This window comes from Schistocerca serialis, chromosome 3 (assembly GCF_023864345.2).
Source record: "Schistocerca serialis cubense isolate TAMUIC-IGC-003099 chromosome 3, iqSchSeri2.2, whole genome shotgun sequence".
NCBI lineage: Eukaryota > Metazoa > Arthropoda > Insecta > Orthoptera > Acrididae > Schistocerca > Schistocerca serialis.
The window spans coordinates 805,314,608-805,334,173 of NC_064640.1; the positions used below are offsets into that span (position 1 = coordinate 805,314,608).

At 44.6% G+C, this 19,566-nt stretch overlaps 1 protein-coding gene across 1 annotated transcript in view; it reads right to left on the reverse strand.

The window, feature by feature from the left end:
• The window catches only part of LOC126470654 (glycine receptor subunit alpha-4-like), a 450,264-nt gene that overhangs the window by 159,332 nt on the left and 271,366 nt on the right, over positions 1–19,566 (reverse strand). Inside the window, exon 4 of the mRNA XM_050098640.1 lies at positions 17,911–18,060. Within this exon, the coding sequence (XP_049954597.1) occupies positions 17,911–18,060 (150 nt within the window). The remainder of the gene's footprint in view (positions 1–17,910; positions 18,061–19,566) is intronic.

Genomic DNA, 19,566 nt, shown 5'->3' on the forward strand with positions numbered 1-19,566 from the left:
CAGGAGTCCAGCCAAGGAAACTATCAATCAATGCCAAGCCGAATAACTGCTTGCGTAAGGACCAGAGGTGGACCAACGCGTTACTGACTTGCTCAATTTGTGAAACTCTTTCTTTTGAATAAATTATCCAATTTGCCTGAAATTGTAACCGTTATTTGTGTTTACATGTACATCACTTCTACCTATTTCCGTCCCATATAGGTAATTCCTTCGTGGTGCTTTTTTTTCTTTTTTCTTTCTTAGAATGTATTATTAATTCTCTTCTTGTCTGGAGTACAAATCGGGATCCGTTTTGACCCCCTTCTATTTTCCCTTAATGATTAAGGGTGCAAGCACGAGGAACCCAAATAAAATGAAGTAGCCTGTGGTCTAGTGTTAGAATATGGTCAAATCTCGATCATATTTCCTTAGGGTATTTTCCTTCTGTGGTTGCAACTAGAAGAAAATGCGTGAGTTTCACAAACCGTTTGTCCTCCATAAACCAAGCTCTGATAATACAGAGGTTAATGTCCTGTTGCAAAGACAGAAACCAGTATTTCTACAATACTCGCTGTCAAGAAGTGTTAAATTTCAGAATTTGTATGAGAGCCTCTGTAGAGTTTGGTGTCGAGTAGGCATGTAGCTGCAGGTTAACTCTGCAGCCCAATGTGTTAGGCCTACCTGGATGGCTCAATTAAAAGACCACTGCTCAAGAAACACAGGAGTCCACGTTCTAATATTGGTTCAGTACGCTGTGAATATTTACTGGAAAATCAAACACAATGTCATCAAACACAGTTCTTGAAGTCCTCTATTTTCGTTTTGTATTCACTACACAGTGAAAATTAAGGAATGAAGGAAGGAAGATTGGATTTAACGTCATGACGACACTGAGGTCATCAGAGATGGAGCACAAGTTCGGACTGTGTTAAGAATGGGGAAGGCAATCGGCCTTGCTCTTTCAAAGGGACCATCCTGGCATTTGCCTGGAGTGATTTAAGGAAACCACTGATAACCAAAGTCAGGATGGCCGGACGCGGGTTTGAACCGTCGTCCTCCGGAATGTGAGTCCAGTGTGCTAAGCACTGGGCTACCTCGGTCGATTGTGAAAATTACACGGAACTTAATTAGGATATTTTGATGCAGAATCGCCTTTAAGACTGTTCAAGTACGGGACTTGACGATGTTACAGATGTTTAAGTAGAACCTGACGCTCGGCTGCTGCGGACACAGCTCAAAGCAAGGCCACACAAACCATCGGAACAAGCAAACATCAACATGCTAGAATATGAAGACACAAGAATTATAGAATAGATATCTATAGTAGTTCAGTTATGTTAGAATCAGTTTGACGTAGATCTTCAGTGGAGTAACAAATTCTATGTGATATTGTGTAGTGCGGTCTACATTATTCGTTTACTGAATTTCTGAAATTGATGTATTTGTAATTGTCATTTATTACCTTATGGTGCCACTTCATGAGGAACATCATTGTGGAGTAGCGTGGTTGTTACATCACCGTATCAACGGGTTCACTGCCTGCTTGAAAATCAAAGCCTGAATTGAATACAAATTCAGCTCTTCGTATTAACTGACACCTGTCTATGGTATGATGACGTCTGCACGTTGACTGAACTGAGCCCTGACTCCAACCTGCATTTACCTTTGCGACAAGTGGTCATTATGTCTTCGGACCACGCTGTTGTCCATTATCACGCTTCAAGGAGTTTAAGGACGGTAGTCAAGAAACGACTGCATTATGAACATCAAATTCAGCTGTATAGTTATCGTAGTAGTGTCTTTCATAATATCACTTTCGCTTCTGAGAGTATTTCTGTCCTTTCCCCGAGATGTCTTATGCACTGCCCAAGAGGCAAGGTGCGGCGCGGCACGTTACTTTTTACCGCCCTGCCAGTGTCCAGCAATGTTCATTTGTCTAGCTAAAAGCTGTAGTAGAAAATACTAGACCACTACTGTCTACTGCAGGTCGCAACATACATAGAATTGTCCGGTAAACGGGATGTGGCTAGCTACTGAAATAAAAGTTTTAACTTGGCAATGTAAATTTTCAGGTGTATTTTTACGATAAAGATCACAGTTAATACTGCCAAGTCCGTACTAAGTGGCTACACAATGTAAAGTTCCCACGCACACCACAATCACACACGTAGCCCGTTTATGGTATTTTCACCCGTTAACGAAGTTAATAGAGTTCACTAGATCTTTTAGTTATGAAAATGCTCGCTCAAATGTTGTGCACTCTGCTCTACGTGTTCCAGTCTTAGATCGCACAACACGCCACGCGGTTTTAACTAACAGTCAAAAGCAATAATTTTGATATTCCATCCGAAATTCCACACGACTTCCACTATACCGTTCACTTAAATACGCTCTGTACTACTTCGCGAACTCGTAATTAACAATTTTCCGTGATTATATAGTACTTTCGTTGGAGCTGCTTTCAGTGACATGTTACTAGTTCTAACCTTCAGCCCCGACTTCCCTAGATCACACCAAAGGCTTTGTTCCCAGCATAGATTGGCGCGAGCCTGCCTGTTTCTGATTGGCTGATATCACAAAGAGCAAATCAGGTTGCAGTATTATCCCGCGCTAACCTGCGATTTACTTCAATGACCAATCATAGTAAAACATTTCTTTCTATGGCAATTACTGAATAAATAAATTTAGAAAAGTATCAAATATAAAATTACTCCTTCCGAAATTACCGATTAATTTGTGTTCTGCTCACAATTTATTAGTACCATAAACTGACTGCACATTTAATTATAGTAAATCCCCTGTATAATTTAACTGGTACTTCGTGAATAAACAAAACAATTTTCATTTACTTCTGTTCTTCTTCACTCATACAACACACACACTGCTAATTACTACACATATAAAACAATTATAATTATGCAAATACATTAAGTATTAATCAAACATAACTTTACAACATTGTTTTGAGTACAACTGCTGACCTCTGCCGCCTACTAGTGCAACTACGTGCAGCTCTGTAACTCAGGTCCATGTCAGCTGGTGACATCTGTCGATGACTCATGCTTATAACGATAACGCCCTAACAAGTGACAGGAGCGAAGGCGCTACGTCTCAAACGGTACGTTGTAGTGATGGGCTAAACTGCGATTTTCCGATATCAGTGATTTCTGTGAAAGCTACTTTTCAGTATCTGTTATTCTTAACTGTGATTTGTCGCAGTTAAGGAACCTAGGTCGTGTATCCCTCCGCCACTGCTATTTCTGCTACTTCCGCGATATCTGCGACTTCTGCTACCTCTGCGACTTCTGTGATTTCTGCTATTCCTGCGATTTCTGCGACTTCTGCGATTTCTGCGACTTCTGCTACTTCTGCGATTTCTGTGACTCCTGCGATTTCTGCGACTTACCACCGTATGAAAAAGTTACATCTGTCCATACAGAAAATTGCATCTCAACAAACCTGTCATTGGTAAGTATGTTTTACGTTTGTTCTTCCGTTGGCTTTAATTTTGTATTGAAGAAACAACTGTGAAAATATTAATAGTGTAATTAATATGTAAGTAGCCATACAGTAGCGTAATAGTTCGTGTCTATAAAATGAATTCTACCATATTGTTATGTTCACAGGTACGCGAACTACATTGTAGTCACTCAGTAAAGTGATAACTCAAAACATCATTGTCAACAGATCTGGAGAAATTGCCACTGCGTCTTTAGACCGTTTTCGTCAGACGAGAGGTTAGTTTCTAAGCGTTTCGATGGACTTAATTACTTCAGTGAGATCGTTCTTGCAAATGTGAAATATACCCCATTGAGTAGCTTTCATTACAGCAAATTTTAGCAATCTACTCTGTCAATTATATTACTTGTAATTAGTGACAGCAAAAATTGTTTAATAATCCTTGTGATTTTGCAGACACAGTTCTGACTCTGGTTACTGGTTGCTGTACGTATCTATCCACATCAAGGCTGTTGAGAGAGACTCGTGAAGATTCAAGACAGCTCTTAGAAGATTTTGCAGTTTAAAAGTGACATAATTGTGAAATAAGTGTGCAGATGAGTGATTAAACTGTGTTTTATTGAAGTTGTTGTGCGATTTTAAAGGAATAATAAATGTTAAATACAGTGAGTGAATAATGAAAATCTCATTTTCCACATGTTTAAGCCGTCCTATACCCGTAATTTTCCGCCACTTATTTACTGGTAAACACTAGTTGGAGAGTGACATGCCGCCCCCCCCCCCCCTGTCTCAACAATCTTGGTGTGACACTGACCTGTAACATATCCCAAAGTCTACAATATGCATTTTGAGGCTGTTGATATGAAAGTGGGAAGTACAGATCTTCCATTTAAATCAGGAATAGGTTAAGTGCATTACTTGAAAGTAACACAGGAAAAGCTTACTTATGTAGGTGGTAGTAGTGTCGGCAAAAAGTTCTTGTGTGTGAAGTTGCCATGTAGAACACCAGGTGTAAAACTTTTATCCCGAGCCTTGAACTGTGTCGGAACAAAAGTGAGGCATTCATATGACCCAATAATACTGATTTCATTTCACTACACTTATACAGATGTCTGAGTTCCTCTGTGTTAACATTGCAAAGTCCTGTAGGCATGTGGAGTATTAAGCAAAACTGTCATATTGGAAGCAGAATCAAACACATTTGTTACGTTACTTGATATTTTCGGGAGAAAAAGGCAATGTTGCTTCTTATTAATATAATACTTTCAGAGTCACAGCTGTGTTTGACCAACCATAACTGATGCTGAATGTGCATGTCGTCATATAATGTGGAGGGCTTATTTCAATAGTGGTACAAGTCCATTAACTCCACTTTTCTGTCTATAATGCTTCTGAAATTAATGATCCAAACAAACATAAATAAAGGTTCATCTCTAGCAAGAAGCCATATGCTTGAATACTTCTGGTATCTCAACTGCAGATTTTTCAGCGCTCATTTAACTTTACGACTCTGTATCTCAAAATGAACAAAAATGGACTTGTACCACTAATGAAATAAGTCCTTCATATGCACACACAGCACACCGATCTCGTGAGGCACGAGGCTCTCATAACGAAGTACATACGTCGGTCAACAGATGGCACTAGGAAAAGAATGTTAACTGCGCTTTTTAGTTGCTACTTGCGACTCTTACAAGGGAACCTCCCCATCGCACCCCCCTCAGATTTAGTTATAAGTTGGCACAGTGGATAGGCCTTGAAAAACTGAACACAGATCAATCGAGAAAACAGGAAGAAGTTGTGTGGAACTATGAAAAAAAAGCAAAATATAAAAACTGAGTAGTCCATGCGAAAGATAGGCAACATCAAGGAAAACCTGAGGTCAGGAGCGCCGTGGTCCCATGGTTAGCGTGAGCACTTGCGGAACGAGAGGTCCTTCGTTCAAGTCTACTCTCGAGTCAAAATTTTAATTTTTTATTTTCACGCAATTATCAAAGTTCAGGCACTCACACATAATCAACTTCGCTCTCCAAAATTCCAGGACATGTTCAGATTTGCTTGGACATATGCAGGATTTGACGGTCTACACACGGAAAAATTTGACAACGTTAAAAAAAAACTGCTGAGGTCATTAGTCCCCTAGAACTTAGAACTAGTTAAACCTAACTAACCCAAGGACATCACAAATATCCATGCCCGAGGCAGGATTCGAACCTGCGACCGTAGCGGTCTTGCGGTTCCAGACTGCAGCGCCTTTAACCGCACGGCCACTTCGGCCGGCGAAAACGTTAAAAACATATGTTCTGACAGAGCACAGGGAAAACTGTACGACTGTGAAACTGTTGCATTCATTTGTTGCAGTTTATGTGACAAACACTTATGTTTTCATCACGTTTTTGGGAGTGATTATCACATCCACAAGAAAACCTAAATCGGGAAAGGTAGAAGACTCTTTTTACCCATTCGCCAAGTGTACAAGTTAGGTGGGTCGACAACATATTCCTGTCATGTGGAGCACATGCCGTCACCAGTGTCGTATAGAATATATCAGACGTGTTTTCCTGTGGAGGAATCGGTTGACCTATGACCTTGCGATCAAATGTTTTCGGTTCCCATTGGAGAGGCACGTCCTTTCGTCTACTAATCGTACGGTTTTGCGGTGCGGTCGCAAAACACAGACACTAAACTTATTACAGTGAACAGAGACGTCAATGAATGAACGGGCAGATCATAACTTTGCGAAAATAAAGATATTAAAATTTTCACTTGAGGGAAGACTTGAACCAAGGACCTCTCATTCCGCAGCTGCTGACGCTAACCACGTGATTACGGCGTTCCCAAGCTCGTACTGTGCTTGATGTTGTCTATGTTAGACATGGACTACTCAGTTTGTATATTTTGCTTCTTTTTTCATAGTTCCACACAACTTCTTCCTGTTTTCTCGATTGATCTGTGTTCAGTTTTTCAAGGCCTATCCACTGTGCCAACTTATTCTGAGGGGGGTGCGATGGGGAGGTTCCCTTGTTAGTTGCGACTTGTCACTGAAATCGCAGAAAGCAGTGCTAAATTCGAACAATAAATGGCTCACGTCTTTGAATGTGAAATACTACTTGCGACTGCTAACTGTGACTGAAATCGCAGTTAGATTCTGTAAAGTTGTTATTGTGATATCTGCGACTTTTCAGTCACTGTGATTTCTAACAGATACGCGATTTGCTGCCCACCACTAGTACGTTGTTTTCCGCTGTTCAGCGATGAAGCGGTTGCGGCCATGCCACTGCACATGTTTGTCTCGATCTTCGGGTGTGTTATGAGTGGTGTTAACTGCCCACACATTAGGTGCGTGGGGACGCTAAGTTTGCTGGGATTCTGTGCCATCGCCACTCCTGTGATGAAGCCTTTCTCGAGGACTATTTGTTTTGCTGGCGCCTAGAGAGCGCCGTAGGCAAAAAAAAGCACATTTTTAGGGAGGAGCACATACAGTGCGAGTCACTGTGGTGTGGCGTACCTCAGGTTCAGAAAAAGGAGGGCTGCAGTAAGAAGGGACCATTAGTGAGGATGAGGACCAACCTACATCGGAAAACCAAATTTACCTTTTTGTATTTTATTGCAGCAGCGAGTTTACAAGAGGAAGTTGGAGGTATCTTGGTAACATGTAGAGCAACAAGTCAGCGGGAACTAATGCCATTTGTAAGTTCCGGTTGTGCGAATGCAGGAGCAGGTGTCATGGGACAGAGCATATATGCAGACGAATGAGAGCATAGTTTCAGACCACTTCGGCATTGGGTGACAATGCTGCCGGAAGTACCAAGAACAGGAGGACCATACATAGAGTAGTTTTAATTTAAGAGTAGACAGGGCATAGAGATGAAGCTGACAGGTATTGGGTAAAGAAAATAAGTTAATACTAAGTGTTGTGTGGAAAGAGTATGCTGGGCGAATAGTGGATGCAGTGCTGGCCTATCATAGGGGTAATGCATGAATGGGAAATGGTACTAACACAACTCTCATACACAGACCAGAGACACTTCACACCATATATTTAAGACAAGTATGAATGTTAAGAATGTCATGTTTAGTTTATATGATAACACATATTCCTTCTTTTCATTATTTATCACAATTACTCAAGGAATTGTGTATGTGCTCATACTGTATTTATTCAAAGAGCTCATCTTTGGGTTGTTGATGTATTCATAAGAAGCTATGTATAAAGTTCGATGTAAAACATTGGCACTGAAACATACTATGAGGACTGTGCAGATATTGGGAGCTGTCCAACCCGCTATCGATGCATCCTGTGGGGCGTCACGAGGCAACACTCTGTGGCCAGCGACAATGACCATGTGGCAGCCTGAAGGAGAATGCCTATGGCTGTGTGGCCCAGAGACCTGTCGAGCGGTGGGCCGGTAGTCAGCGCTAAAGCAGAGAGGAAGCTACGCCACGCGCCATGGCTGTCGTAAACCAGCCGGTCCCGGGTTGGTTGTGAATGGAGGTGGCCACTGGACGAGGGTGCTCCGCCATTGGTGACACGTCACTTCCTCGACAGCCTGGCGGACGGGCTGGGTGCTGAGTAAATTATAACTGACAGCAACCATACACTGAGCGGTTGTGAATGGGACCAACAGACTGGAGTCTCGTCCCTGGTGTCACGACATGCCTTCGAATGACCTGCAATCCGGCGCCACAGCAAGGCCCAGAGGGGTTCCCCCGGTGTACACACCCATCATACAGATGGCGTCCACAACCTGGTGGCCACGATCTGGACGAATTGCTCCTGCAGATGTTACCATGATGCAAACAGGTAATGGCGACAGTGGAGACATCACAAATTATCCACTGGCACAGTGAGAGAGAGGAAATCGTCACTAGGAGATGGGTTTCACACCAAAGGCAATGCTGTCTCACCACCTCATCCAAGGGGAGACTACATTCTTTCAGCTACTCGATCGAGAGACGAGATGAGGCTGAGACGTCACCACCTGAGCTGGAGATGTTGGGCGCTGTGCAACCACATCAGTGCCTGATTCCTCCCACCAGATGTCGTGTCCATTGCCCCTGACACCCTGCCAGACTTCCAACTGCTGCCAGGTCGAGAAGATGCCAACAGCCCAGCTGCCTCATTGATGTTGCCTTGGACCAGATGGGAGATCAGATCCATCTGCTGCAGCTCCTACATCAAGCACTAAGTGAAGGACGACCCTCACTCTGGCGTGACCTTCCTTCACCTCAGTGCTTTAGCCAGTCCACGGACCAATTGTGTGTGTTTAGTGCCATGTTCTATCTGTGTGTCTTAGTAACTGTAACATGTCTCCCCAGGGACCCTTGTGGAGGGGGCGATAGGATGATTCATGTTTCAGACAGTCATGTAATCCAGTATTTTCTTGTGAAACTATTTTTTTACAGCTAATCTAGTGTAGATAATTTGTGAAGCGTTTATGTTAAGTAACATAATGAGAGTGATTTTCAAAGGTCTTGGAGATAAATGAAAGAATCTTACAATGGCCTAGGAGATACCCACCAGAGCTGCAACATGTTATTTATTTTTTTAGATTTTGAAAATGAGTGTGTTTATTAAGTTATAATTATTGCCTGTTTATGTATCGAGCATGACTGAAACCTTGTGTATGATTGAGCTGGGTAAATCACTGAGGAAGAGAATGGTGCGAAATCCACGGAATTGTAATATGATTAGGGACATTGGTCGTCTCTGACCTCAGAAATTATGTGAATAAGTGAAAAAATATTGCTGCAAAGCCCTTTAACCGCTTAGTAATAGTTTATCTGAAGGCTGGGATGTAGCAACGACCCTATACGTCTTGCAGACATGCAGCTTTGTGTGAGTGAGTGTCCCTTGAGGTGAATGTTGTCAAGTTAGGATGTTTTTTATGTGTGGTCTTCGTTGGAAAAGTCGCCCCAACCACTCATGACACATTGTGAGGTCTCAATACTATTTGATGATTTCCTCCACCATCCTATTTGCCAACCAGCCGCCACCCAGGGGAATGTTAAATATTCGTTCCACATTTGTGCTGCCTTCAGAACATGTTTTATCTTGCTCGAACAGTTCACGGGTATACTGCCGGTTCATAGTGTCCAACGGGCACAATATTTCGGCGATCAGTCATGCCCCCATCGTCAGGTGCGCTGAAGAACTGAGCTCCTGAGGGCGGGCGGCCGATTTAAATCCCTTCCCCCCGTGGGCCGCTCTCTTCGTCGTCCGCGCCCGCGCGACGGCGGTCGCGAAGACGTGGGCGTCGGTATCTGTCGTAGCGTCGATGTGCTTGCTACGTCTGCCCTGGTCCCCAGTTCGTACTTCTTGCTGAGAGTCTTCTTAATTACATTTAATGCCGGGTCCCAAGCCTTGCTGAGATTGTAGCCGCAATCTCGGTTGATAAGATCTTCCCTGGAGATAGTTCCACAGATTACTCTAGAGTCTATCACATCACACACATACGATATTAATCCATATATACTGAGGTGACAAAAGTCATAGGATACAGCCTAACATTGTGCCGGAGCTCCTTTTGTCTGCCGTAGAGCAGCATCTTGACGTGGCGTGGACTCAACAAATCGTTAGAAGTCTCCTGCAGAAATATTGAGCCATACCGCCTCTATAGCCGTCCATAATTGCGAAAGTGTTACCGGTGCAGCTTTTTGTGCACTAAATGACCTCTCGATTATGTCACATAAACGTTCAATGGGATTAATGTCAGGCGATCTGGGTGGCCAAATCATTCTCTCGAACTGTCCAGAATGTTCTTCAAATCAAACGCAAAGAACAGTGGCCTGGTGGCACGGCACACTGTCATCTATAAAAATTCCGTCGTTTTTGGGAATACGAATTCCATGAATGGCTGCAAATAATCTCCATGTAGCCGATCATAACAACATAACCACTTCCAGTCAATGATCGGTTCAGTTGGACTGGAGGACCTAGTCCATTTTTGTAGACACAGCCCACATTACTGTGGAGCCACCAGCAGCTTGCACATTGCCTTGTTGACAAGTTGAGTCTGCGCCACACTCGAACCCTACCAGCTGAATTAGGGCTTATCTGACGATGCCACGGTTCTCCAGTCGTCTAGGCTCCAACCGATATGGTCACGAGCCCAGGAGAGGCCTACTGTCCTAACGGATACATTTCTCGTATGTCCCACATTGATTTCTACGGTTTCTCACGCAATGTCACTTGTCTGTTCGCACTGACAAGCCTACACAAACGCTGCCGCTGCTCTTGATCGTTAGTGAAGGCCGTCGGCCACTGCGTTGTCCGTGGTGAGAGGTCATCCCTGAAACTTGGAATCCTCAGTACACTCTGGACACTGTGGATCGTTTAATACTGAATTTTCTAGCGATTTCCGAAATAGAATGACCCATTAGTCTAGCTCGAACTGGCATTCCGCGTTCAAAGTCTGCTCATTCACGTCGTGCGGCCGTAGTCACGTCGGAAACCTTTTCACACGGATCACCTGAGAATTAATAACAGCTCCGACAATACACCACCCTTTTATACCTTGTGTACGCGATACTACGACCATCTGTCCTGAACATATCGCTATCCTATGACTTTTTCACTTCAGTGCAATTCCACGTGATTATAGATGTTGAAACTCTCGATGCGTGTCTTGGTAATAAATAAACAATGACTAGTAACAGTACACTTGTTGGAAGGAGGGGCACACAGCAGTAAGTCGCAATTCCATTAGTTTTTATTAATCTTGCAAATCTAGATTTCAACTACAAGTAGCCAAAGTCAGTGTATTTGCGTTACAATTCAACAGGCTTGGGGCAGTTCACGTCACCAAATATTCTTACAGGTGTACAGGCAGAAGGCCACTGAGGCGTCTCGTTGTCCTTCTGCCTGTACTCCTGTAAGAACGTATGGTGACATGTTCTGCCACTAGTCTGTTGAACTGTAACGCAAATCCACTGAATATGGCTATTTATAGCTGAAATCTAGAATTACAAGAATAATAAAAATTAATGGGACTGTGACTGATTACTATGTGCCTCTGCTTCGAGTCTACGGTCGCTGTGGAATCAAAGTTGGTTAATACACATATTGCTTAATACGAAATAAATTAAGTGCCAATTGCATCTTTCTTACAAACGAGATGTGGGATTTGGCTTTACTGTAGTTTTGTAGTACCCTATCGTAACGTAACACAGTCCTTTGGGCATGTGATGCTGCTTGACATATTACACCTTTCCAACGAAATATACCAGTTTCATAAGCATGGCAGCTGTCACTATTGTATAGTTAATCGTCCAAATCACGAACCTCGGACAGATGTATGTATCCCGCTCCCCAGTACTGCATCTTAAGAACTGCTCGACCTTGGCAGGAAGAAAAGCGGGTTAGAATTTCAAGTCTCGTAGGCTCGAACGACAGTAGAGACCGAGCACTAACTTAAATGGGCTTGATAATCCGATTGGCCAGGCACAGGCACTATGTAGTGATTCAAATGGTTCAAATGGCTCTGAGCACTATGGGACTTAACATCTATGGTCATCAGTCCCCTATAACTTAGAACTACTTAAACCTAACTAACCTAAGGACAGCACACAACACCCAGCCATCACGAGGCAGAGAAAATCCCTGATCCCGCCGGGAATCGAACCCGGGAACCCGGGCGTGGGAAGCGAGAACGCTAATGCACGACCACGAGATGCGGGCTGCTATGTAGTGGTCTGCGTCGACTGCCAGTGATAACGTGGCAGAAAAAAGGGAGGCGTAACCGGAAGACCGAACTGATACATATGAACATACAGTACAAACACTTTCCGTGAGTCCTTCCGAGCACAATTTCATTTCTGGAACTGTTCGGCTGGGTTGCCCGGCCGGAGTTGCCGAAGACGACTGTTTCCTTAAACGACTGGTCTCTGTTGGTCATGACGAGATTTTCAGTGACGCATCTGTACAAGGTCTGCTGTGAGCACGTGGTTGATAGCTTTTTCACTCGTGTGAACGCTTAAACCAGTATTCTTCTAGGCTTGGGAACGCTGTGCAAAGGCGTTCAAGCAGGGCGCCCCCACTACGGCAAAGGAGAAGTAACAACATTGAGCTCCAACCCAACCAAACGCCGTATGGGTGAAAATTGTTAATATTATTTACACAAAAAAAACAAATATTTCTCACCCGAATGGAGACGAGCGCACTTCGGATAGTTCGGTCATTTTCTCGGAAATCCGTCACGCAGGACTATCAGCCTGTTCCCACTTATGGGAAGGTGGAGAAATGAGACGTCAGCTTATTAAAAATAGCATTTTCTCTTCTATTCACATACAGTTTTCGTGGCTTCAATCATACACTATGTGATCAAAAGTATCCAGACACCCACAAAAACATACGTGTTTCAGTTTAGGTGCATTGGGCTGCCACCTACTCCCAGGTACTCCATATCGGCGACCTCATTGGTCATTAGACATCGTGAGAGAGCACAATGATGCGCTTTGTGACATATGTCTGTACGCGAGATTTCCGGACTACTAAACGTCCCTAGGTCCACTGTTTCCGAAGTGGAAACGTGAAGGGACACGTACAGCACAAAACCGTATAGGTCGACCTCGTCTGTTGACTGACAGAGACCGCCGACAATTGAAGAGGGTCTTAATGTGTAATAGGCATACATCTTTCCAGACCAACACTCGTGACTCCCAAACTGCATCAGTTAGGTGGGAGGTGAGAAAACTTGGTCGAACAGCTGCTCATAAGCAGCACATCACGCCGGTTAATGCCAAACGACGCCACGCTTGGCGTAAGAAGCGTAAACATTGGACGATTGAACAATGGAAAAATCTTGTATGGAGTGACGAATCACGGTACACAATGTGGCGATCCGATGGCAGGGTGTGGGTATGGCGAATGCCCGGTGAACATCATCTGCTAGCGTGTGTAGTGCTAACAGTAAAATTCGGAGGCGATGGTGTTATAGTGCGGTCGTGTTTTTCTTGGAGGGGGCTTGCACCCCTTGTTGTTTTTCGTGGCACTATGACAGCACAGGCCTACACTGATGTTTTAAGCACCTTCTTTGGTTCCCACTGTTGAAGAACAATTCGGGGATGGCGATTGCACCTTTCAACAAGATCAAGCACCTGTTCATAATGCACGGCTTGTGGCGGAGTGCTTACACGATCCCTGTAATGGACTGGCCTGCACAGAGTCCTGACCTGAATCCTATAGAACACCTTTGGGATGTTTTGGAATCCGACTTCGTGTCAGTCGTCACCGACCGACGTCGATACCTCTCCTCAGTGCAGCACTCGGTGAAGAATGGGCTTCCATTTCCCAAGAAACCTTCCAGCACCTGATTGAACGTATGCCAGCGAGAGTGAAAGTTGTCATCAAGGCTAAGGGTGGGCCAACACCATACTGAATTCCAGCATTACCAATGGAGGGTGCCACGAACTTGTAAGTTCAAATGGCTCTGAGCACTATGGGATTTAACTTCTGAGGTCATCAGTCCCCTAGAACTTAGAACTACTTAAACCTAACTAACTGAAGGACATCACACACATCCATGCCCGAGGCAGGATTCGAACCTGCGACCGTAGCGGTCGAGCGGCTCCAGACTGTAGCGCCTAGAACTGCTCGGCCACCTCGGCCGGCAACTTGTAAGTCATTTTCAGGTAGGTGTCCGGATACTTTTGATCACGTAGTGTAGCTGCACCGAACCTGTGACGGTCGATTTGCGACCAGTTATATACAGGGTGTTTCAGTAAGAGTGTGCAAAAACGTAACAGGACATAGAGAATGCTCCATTGAGCAATTTGACGTAGATCATCTGGGGTCGGAGAAGCCAGCTTGAGGAGATGTGGAAGTAAACGTGTCTACCGCTTTGTCTAGCATTACCGTTATCCACCTTATTTACAACTAATATGCTACAAGTTTACATGTACTGTGCTGTTTATTTACATTAAATCCTTTATTTCCTGCAAGGAAACAAGGAGGACGAGCCTGATTACTAGGAAGTCATGTTGCAGAAGGCCATCTGAATGGCCACTTGTACTTGAGCTCTTCGTGCAAAGAGTTCTCCCTGAGTTGTTGGAGAACGTACTTTTTACTGTTCGTGAGAGGATGTAGAAACAACATGACGGTTCACCCCCTCACTTCAGTGTGGATGTCTGCAACCATCTCAATACTGTAGCCGGCCGTGGTGGCCGAGCGGTTCTAGGCGCTTCAGTCCGGAACCGCGCGACTGCTACGGTCGCGGGTTCGAATCCTGCCTCGAGCATGGATATGTGTGATGTCCTTAGGCTAGTTAGGTTTAAGTAGTTCTAAGTCAGCTAGGGGACTGATGACCTTACATGTTAAGTCCCATAGTGCTCAGAGCCATTTGAACCTTTTTCAACACTGTATTTCCTGGTCGATGGAGTGGAAGGGGAGGTCCTATCCCATGGCCTGCGAGGTCACCAGACCTGAATCCCCTTCATTATTTCGAATGGGAGTAGCTGAAGTCACTTGTGAATGAGACCCCAGTGCATACGGGGATGGAATTAGTTGACAAAATTGTAGCTGCCTATAATGTGATTCAAAACACACCAGGGATCTTTGTCAGGGTACGTCAGAATCTAGTTCGCCGATGATATGCTTGCATGGAAGTTGATGGTCGTCAGTTTCAGCACATTTTGTAAGATACAGTACAAATGGTACATTAATTGTGTCCCTGAGGGTATTTGCAGTTAACTGTAACTAATGTAAATAAAAAAGTACACAGTAATGTGTTTTTATTCTGATTATCTCCTTAAGCTGGCTTCTACGACCCAGGTTCCCTACCTCAAATTGTTCAGTGAAGCGTCCTCTATGTCCTGTTAAATTTTTGCACGCTCGCACGGAGATATACTGTATAGTGTTGTTGTAATAAAACTTTCGCTACTTGAGAGGGTCCCCAGGAAAAACGAGTGAACGTAGGTCAATGAAACATTGAAAAAAGATTTGTAAGGGCATGTGGAAGATAAATAATAAACAAACCATTGAAAGAAAGACATTTTAATTTCCACATGAAAGGGGTAAATGTGTACCGTGCTTACGTTCCAGGTAACAAACGTTGTTCTGCATCCACTACAGCCTGGAACCGCACTAGAGGTACCATTTCACAATTGTTTGCAGCACTTTTCGAACGGTGGACCATGGAATGTTCAACTTTCGTGGCACAGCTCGTGGACTGCTTCAGGATAGCAACTGCGTTCAGCATTCAAAGCAATGGAAACAGTAACTTCTTCAAAGCTTTTTGGTGCAATTAGCCGTCGGGTTTTTCCAGGAGCAATTCCGAAATCGTCAGTTAATTCGAACTTCTGAATCATGCTCCTCAATCTCGGTGCTGAAAGGGGGCCTCTGCGTATTCATTTATTGCGCCGATACTCGCGAAGAGCAGCAACACTACTGCTGTTGTTTTGATAAAGCAGCTTTACAAGTAACGTACTGTTCATCTTATCTAGACCCATGCAGACTGTCTGCAACCGTAATGCACACTGATGCATGCGTTTCAACCCTACGTCGCCTTACCAGTACCGCCGCCTAACGCTGAGTCATGGAACTATTAACAAAGCAAATGCTGCACGCGCAATCTGAATATTATTCCTATAAAGGTTGGTACCAATACGGTAAGTAGTATCCGGTGTACATCGGTTCAAGTAGTGAGAGGTTGATTACAACCATCCTGTAGATGCTTGGACAACATGGTTGTGGAGTAACAGCGCTTGATATAAAATTAACTTAGTGTTAGGAAAACAGTCTTAGTCGCGTTTATTTACTTATCTAGTGCCGGCCGGTTTCAGCCCATCGCAGGGGCCATCTTCAGGGTGAAAATACAGCTGGTCGACTGCTGGTGGCGTCACGCCTACTAAAGTGTGGCAGGAAACTGTTCGCCCTGGGGATGGCCCCTGCGATGGGCTGAATCCGGTCGGCACTAAATAAGTAAATAAACGCGATTAAGGCTGTTTTCCTAATACATCCTGTAGATGTTTGCATTTTCGCGTCTCGCGTCTCCGCATTTACCGCTGGTAGCATTATACCCTTCGTAGGACTTCAATGTTTTGCACAATCCTAGTTCTTGCATAGTTGCTTATGCTCAAAGACAAAAAATACGTAGCTATTGAACATGAGTGTTTGGTTTTTGGTATTTGACTTTTTCTGGACTTCTCGTCAATTAGCCGAGTCCATTACAGGTGTAACTACCATAAGACACAAAGCCACATCAATTTTTAGCATTAACCTTACAGCAGATAAGTTTTACCTCTCGCGATGCAGAGAGCTTCCGGTCACAACAAATGCAGCGATATTAGGGAGAAGATACTCTTCGGCTATGGTAACTTAGATTTCCCTCTCTTTCCTTCAGTTGCTTCAGGTGAATGGGCAGGTTGTTTCTCCAAAAAGGGTTCAGTCCATTCCCTTCTCCTTTCCTTTAGAACTGAACATGGTCTCCATCTCTAACGAAAGCACTGTCTACAACATTTTTGCTCGAAGCATGTGGTTGGTTTATAGGAAGCGAGCTGGCATCCTCTGAAGTGATTTAGGAAAGTCATCGATCTGTATGTGTGAACGGTCATTGAATAAGTACTGGGTGATCAAAAAGTCAGTATAAATTTGAAAACTGAATAAATCGCGGAATAATGAACATAGAGAGGCACAAATTGACACATATGCTTGGAGTGACATGGGGTTTTATTAGAGCCAAAAAAATATAAACGTTCAAAAAATGTCCCACAGATGGCGCTTCATCTGATCAGAATAGCAATAATTTGCATAACAAAGTAAGACAAAGCAAAGATGATGGTCTTTACAGGAAATGCTCAATATGCCCACCATCATTCGTCAACAACAGCTGTAGTCGAGGAATAATGTTGTGAACAACACTGTAAAGCATGTCCGGAGTTATGGTGAGGCATTGGCGTCGGATGTTGTCTTCCAGCATCCCTAGAGATATCGGTCGATCACGATACACTTGCGACTTCAGGTAACCCCAAAGCCAACAATCGCACGGACTGAGGTCTGGGGACCTGGGAGGCCAAGCATGACGAAAGTGGCGGCTGAGCACACGATCATCACCAAACGACGCGCGCAAGAGGTCTTTCACGCGTCTAGCAATATGGGGTGGAGCGCCATCCTGCATAAACATCGTACATTCCAGCAGGTGTTTATCAGCCAGGCTGGGGATGATACGATTCTGTAACATATCGGCGTACCCCTCACCTGTCACGGTAGCAGTTTTGCTGTCCAGCGTCATCTGCATTTTGTGAACTTTTTTTTTTTTTTGGTTCTAATGAAACCCCATGTCATTCCAAGCATGTGTGACAATTTTTACCTCTCTATCTACATTGTTCCGTGGTTTATTAAGTTTTCAAATTTATACTGACTTTTTGATCACCCGGTACTTACTGCCCTCGTACAAGGTCCTAACTACCTCAATTCCTAGCTCGTATATGTCGAGAGCTCCAGAACAAGGCAAGCTGCAATGGTTGTGGACTCACCTGGTGTGCTGTTGCGGCGGCGGCGGTGGCGGCATGTGGGTGTGCGGTCTGCGGAAAGCGAAGTCGCGGTAAGTGGGGGCGCGGCCCTGGCGCGGGTAGCCGCGCGGACGGCCTGCCGCCACCAGCCTCTGGCTGCGCCACTGCTGGAACCTGCAACACGACGCACTGTACTCTCCACACAGTGTATACGCACTCATCCAACTATTTAGCGGCAAATTCTTTTGAACGAATCAACGGTTTCACGGTGGTACATACACTACTGGCCATTAAAATTGCTACACCACGAAGATGACGTGCTACAGACGCGAAATTTAACCGACAGGAAGAAGATGCTGTGATATGCAAATGATTAGCTTTTCAGAGCATTCACACAAGGTTGGCGCCGTTGGCGACACCTACAACGTGCTGACATTAGGAAAGTTTCCAACCGATTTCTCATACACAAACAGCAGTTGACCGGCGTTGCCTGGTGAAACGTTGTTGTCATGCCTCGTGTAAGAAGGAGAATTGCGTACCATCACGTTTTCGACTTTGATAAAGGTCGGATTATAGCCTATCGCGATTGCGGTTTATAGTATCGCGACATTGCTGCTCGCGTTGGTCGAGATCCAGTGACTGTTAGCATAGTATGGAATCGGTGGGTTCAGGAGGGTAATACGGAACGCCGTGCTGGATCCCAAAGGCCTCGTATCACTAGCAGTCGACATGACAGGCATCTTATCCGCATGGCTGTAACGGATCGTGCAGCCACGTCTCGATCCCTGAGTCAATAGATGGGGACGTTTGCAAGACAACAACCGTCTGCACGAACAGTTCGACGACGTTTGCAGCAGCATGGACTATCAGCTCGGAGACCATGGCTGCGATTACCCTTGACGCTGCATCACAGATAGGAGCGCTTGCGATGGTGTACTCAACGACGAACCTGGGTGTACAAATGGCAAAACGTCATTTTTCGGATGAATCCAGGTTCTGTTTACAGCATTATGATGGTCGCATCCGTATTTGGCGACATCGTGGTGAACGCACATTGGAAGTGTGTATTCGTCATCGCCATACTGGCGTATCACACGGCGTGATGGTATGGAGTACCATTGGTTACACGTCTCGGTCACCTCTTGTTCGCATTGACGGCACTTTGAACAGTGGACGTTACATTTCAGATGTGTTACGACCCGGGGCTCTAACCTTCATTCGATCCCTGCGAAACCCTACATTTCAGCAGGATGATGCACGACCGCATGTTGCAGGTCCTGTACGGGCCTTTCTGGATACACAAAATGTTCGACTGCTGCCCTGGCCAGCACATTCTCCAGACCTCTCACCAATTGAAAACGTCTGGTCAATGGTGGCCGAGCAACTGGCTCGTCACAATACGCCAGTCACTACTCTTCATCAACTGTGGTATCGTGTTGAAGCTGCATGGGCAGCTGTACCTGTACACGCCATCCAAGCTCTGTTTGACTCAATGCCCAGGCGTATCAAGGCTGTTATTACGGCCACAGGTGGTCGTTATGGGTACTGATTTCTCAGGATCTATGCACCCAAATTGTGTGAAAATGTAATCACATGTCAGTTCTGGTATAATATATTTGTCCAATGAATACCCGTTTATCATCTGCATTTCTTCTTGGTGTAGCAATTTTAATGGCCAGT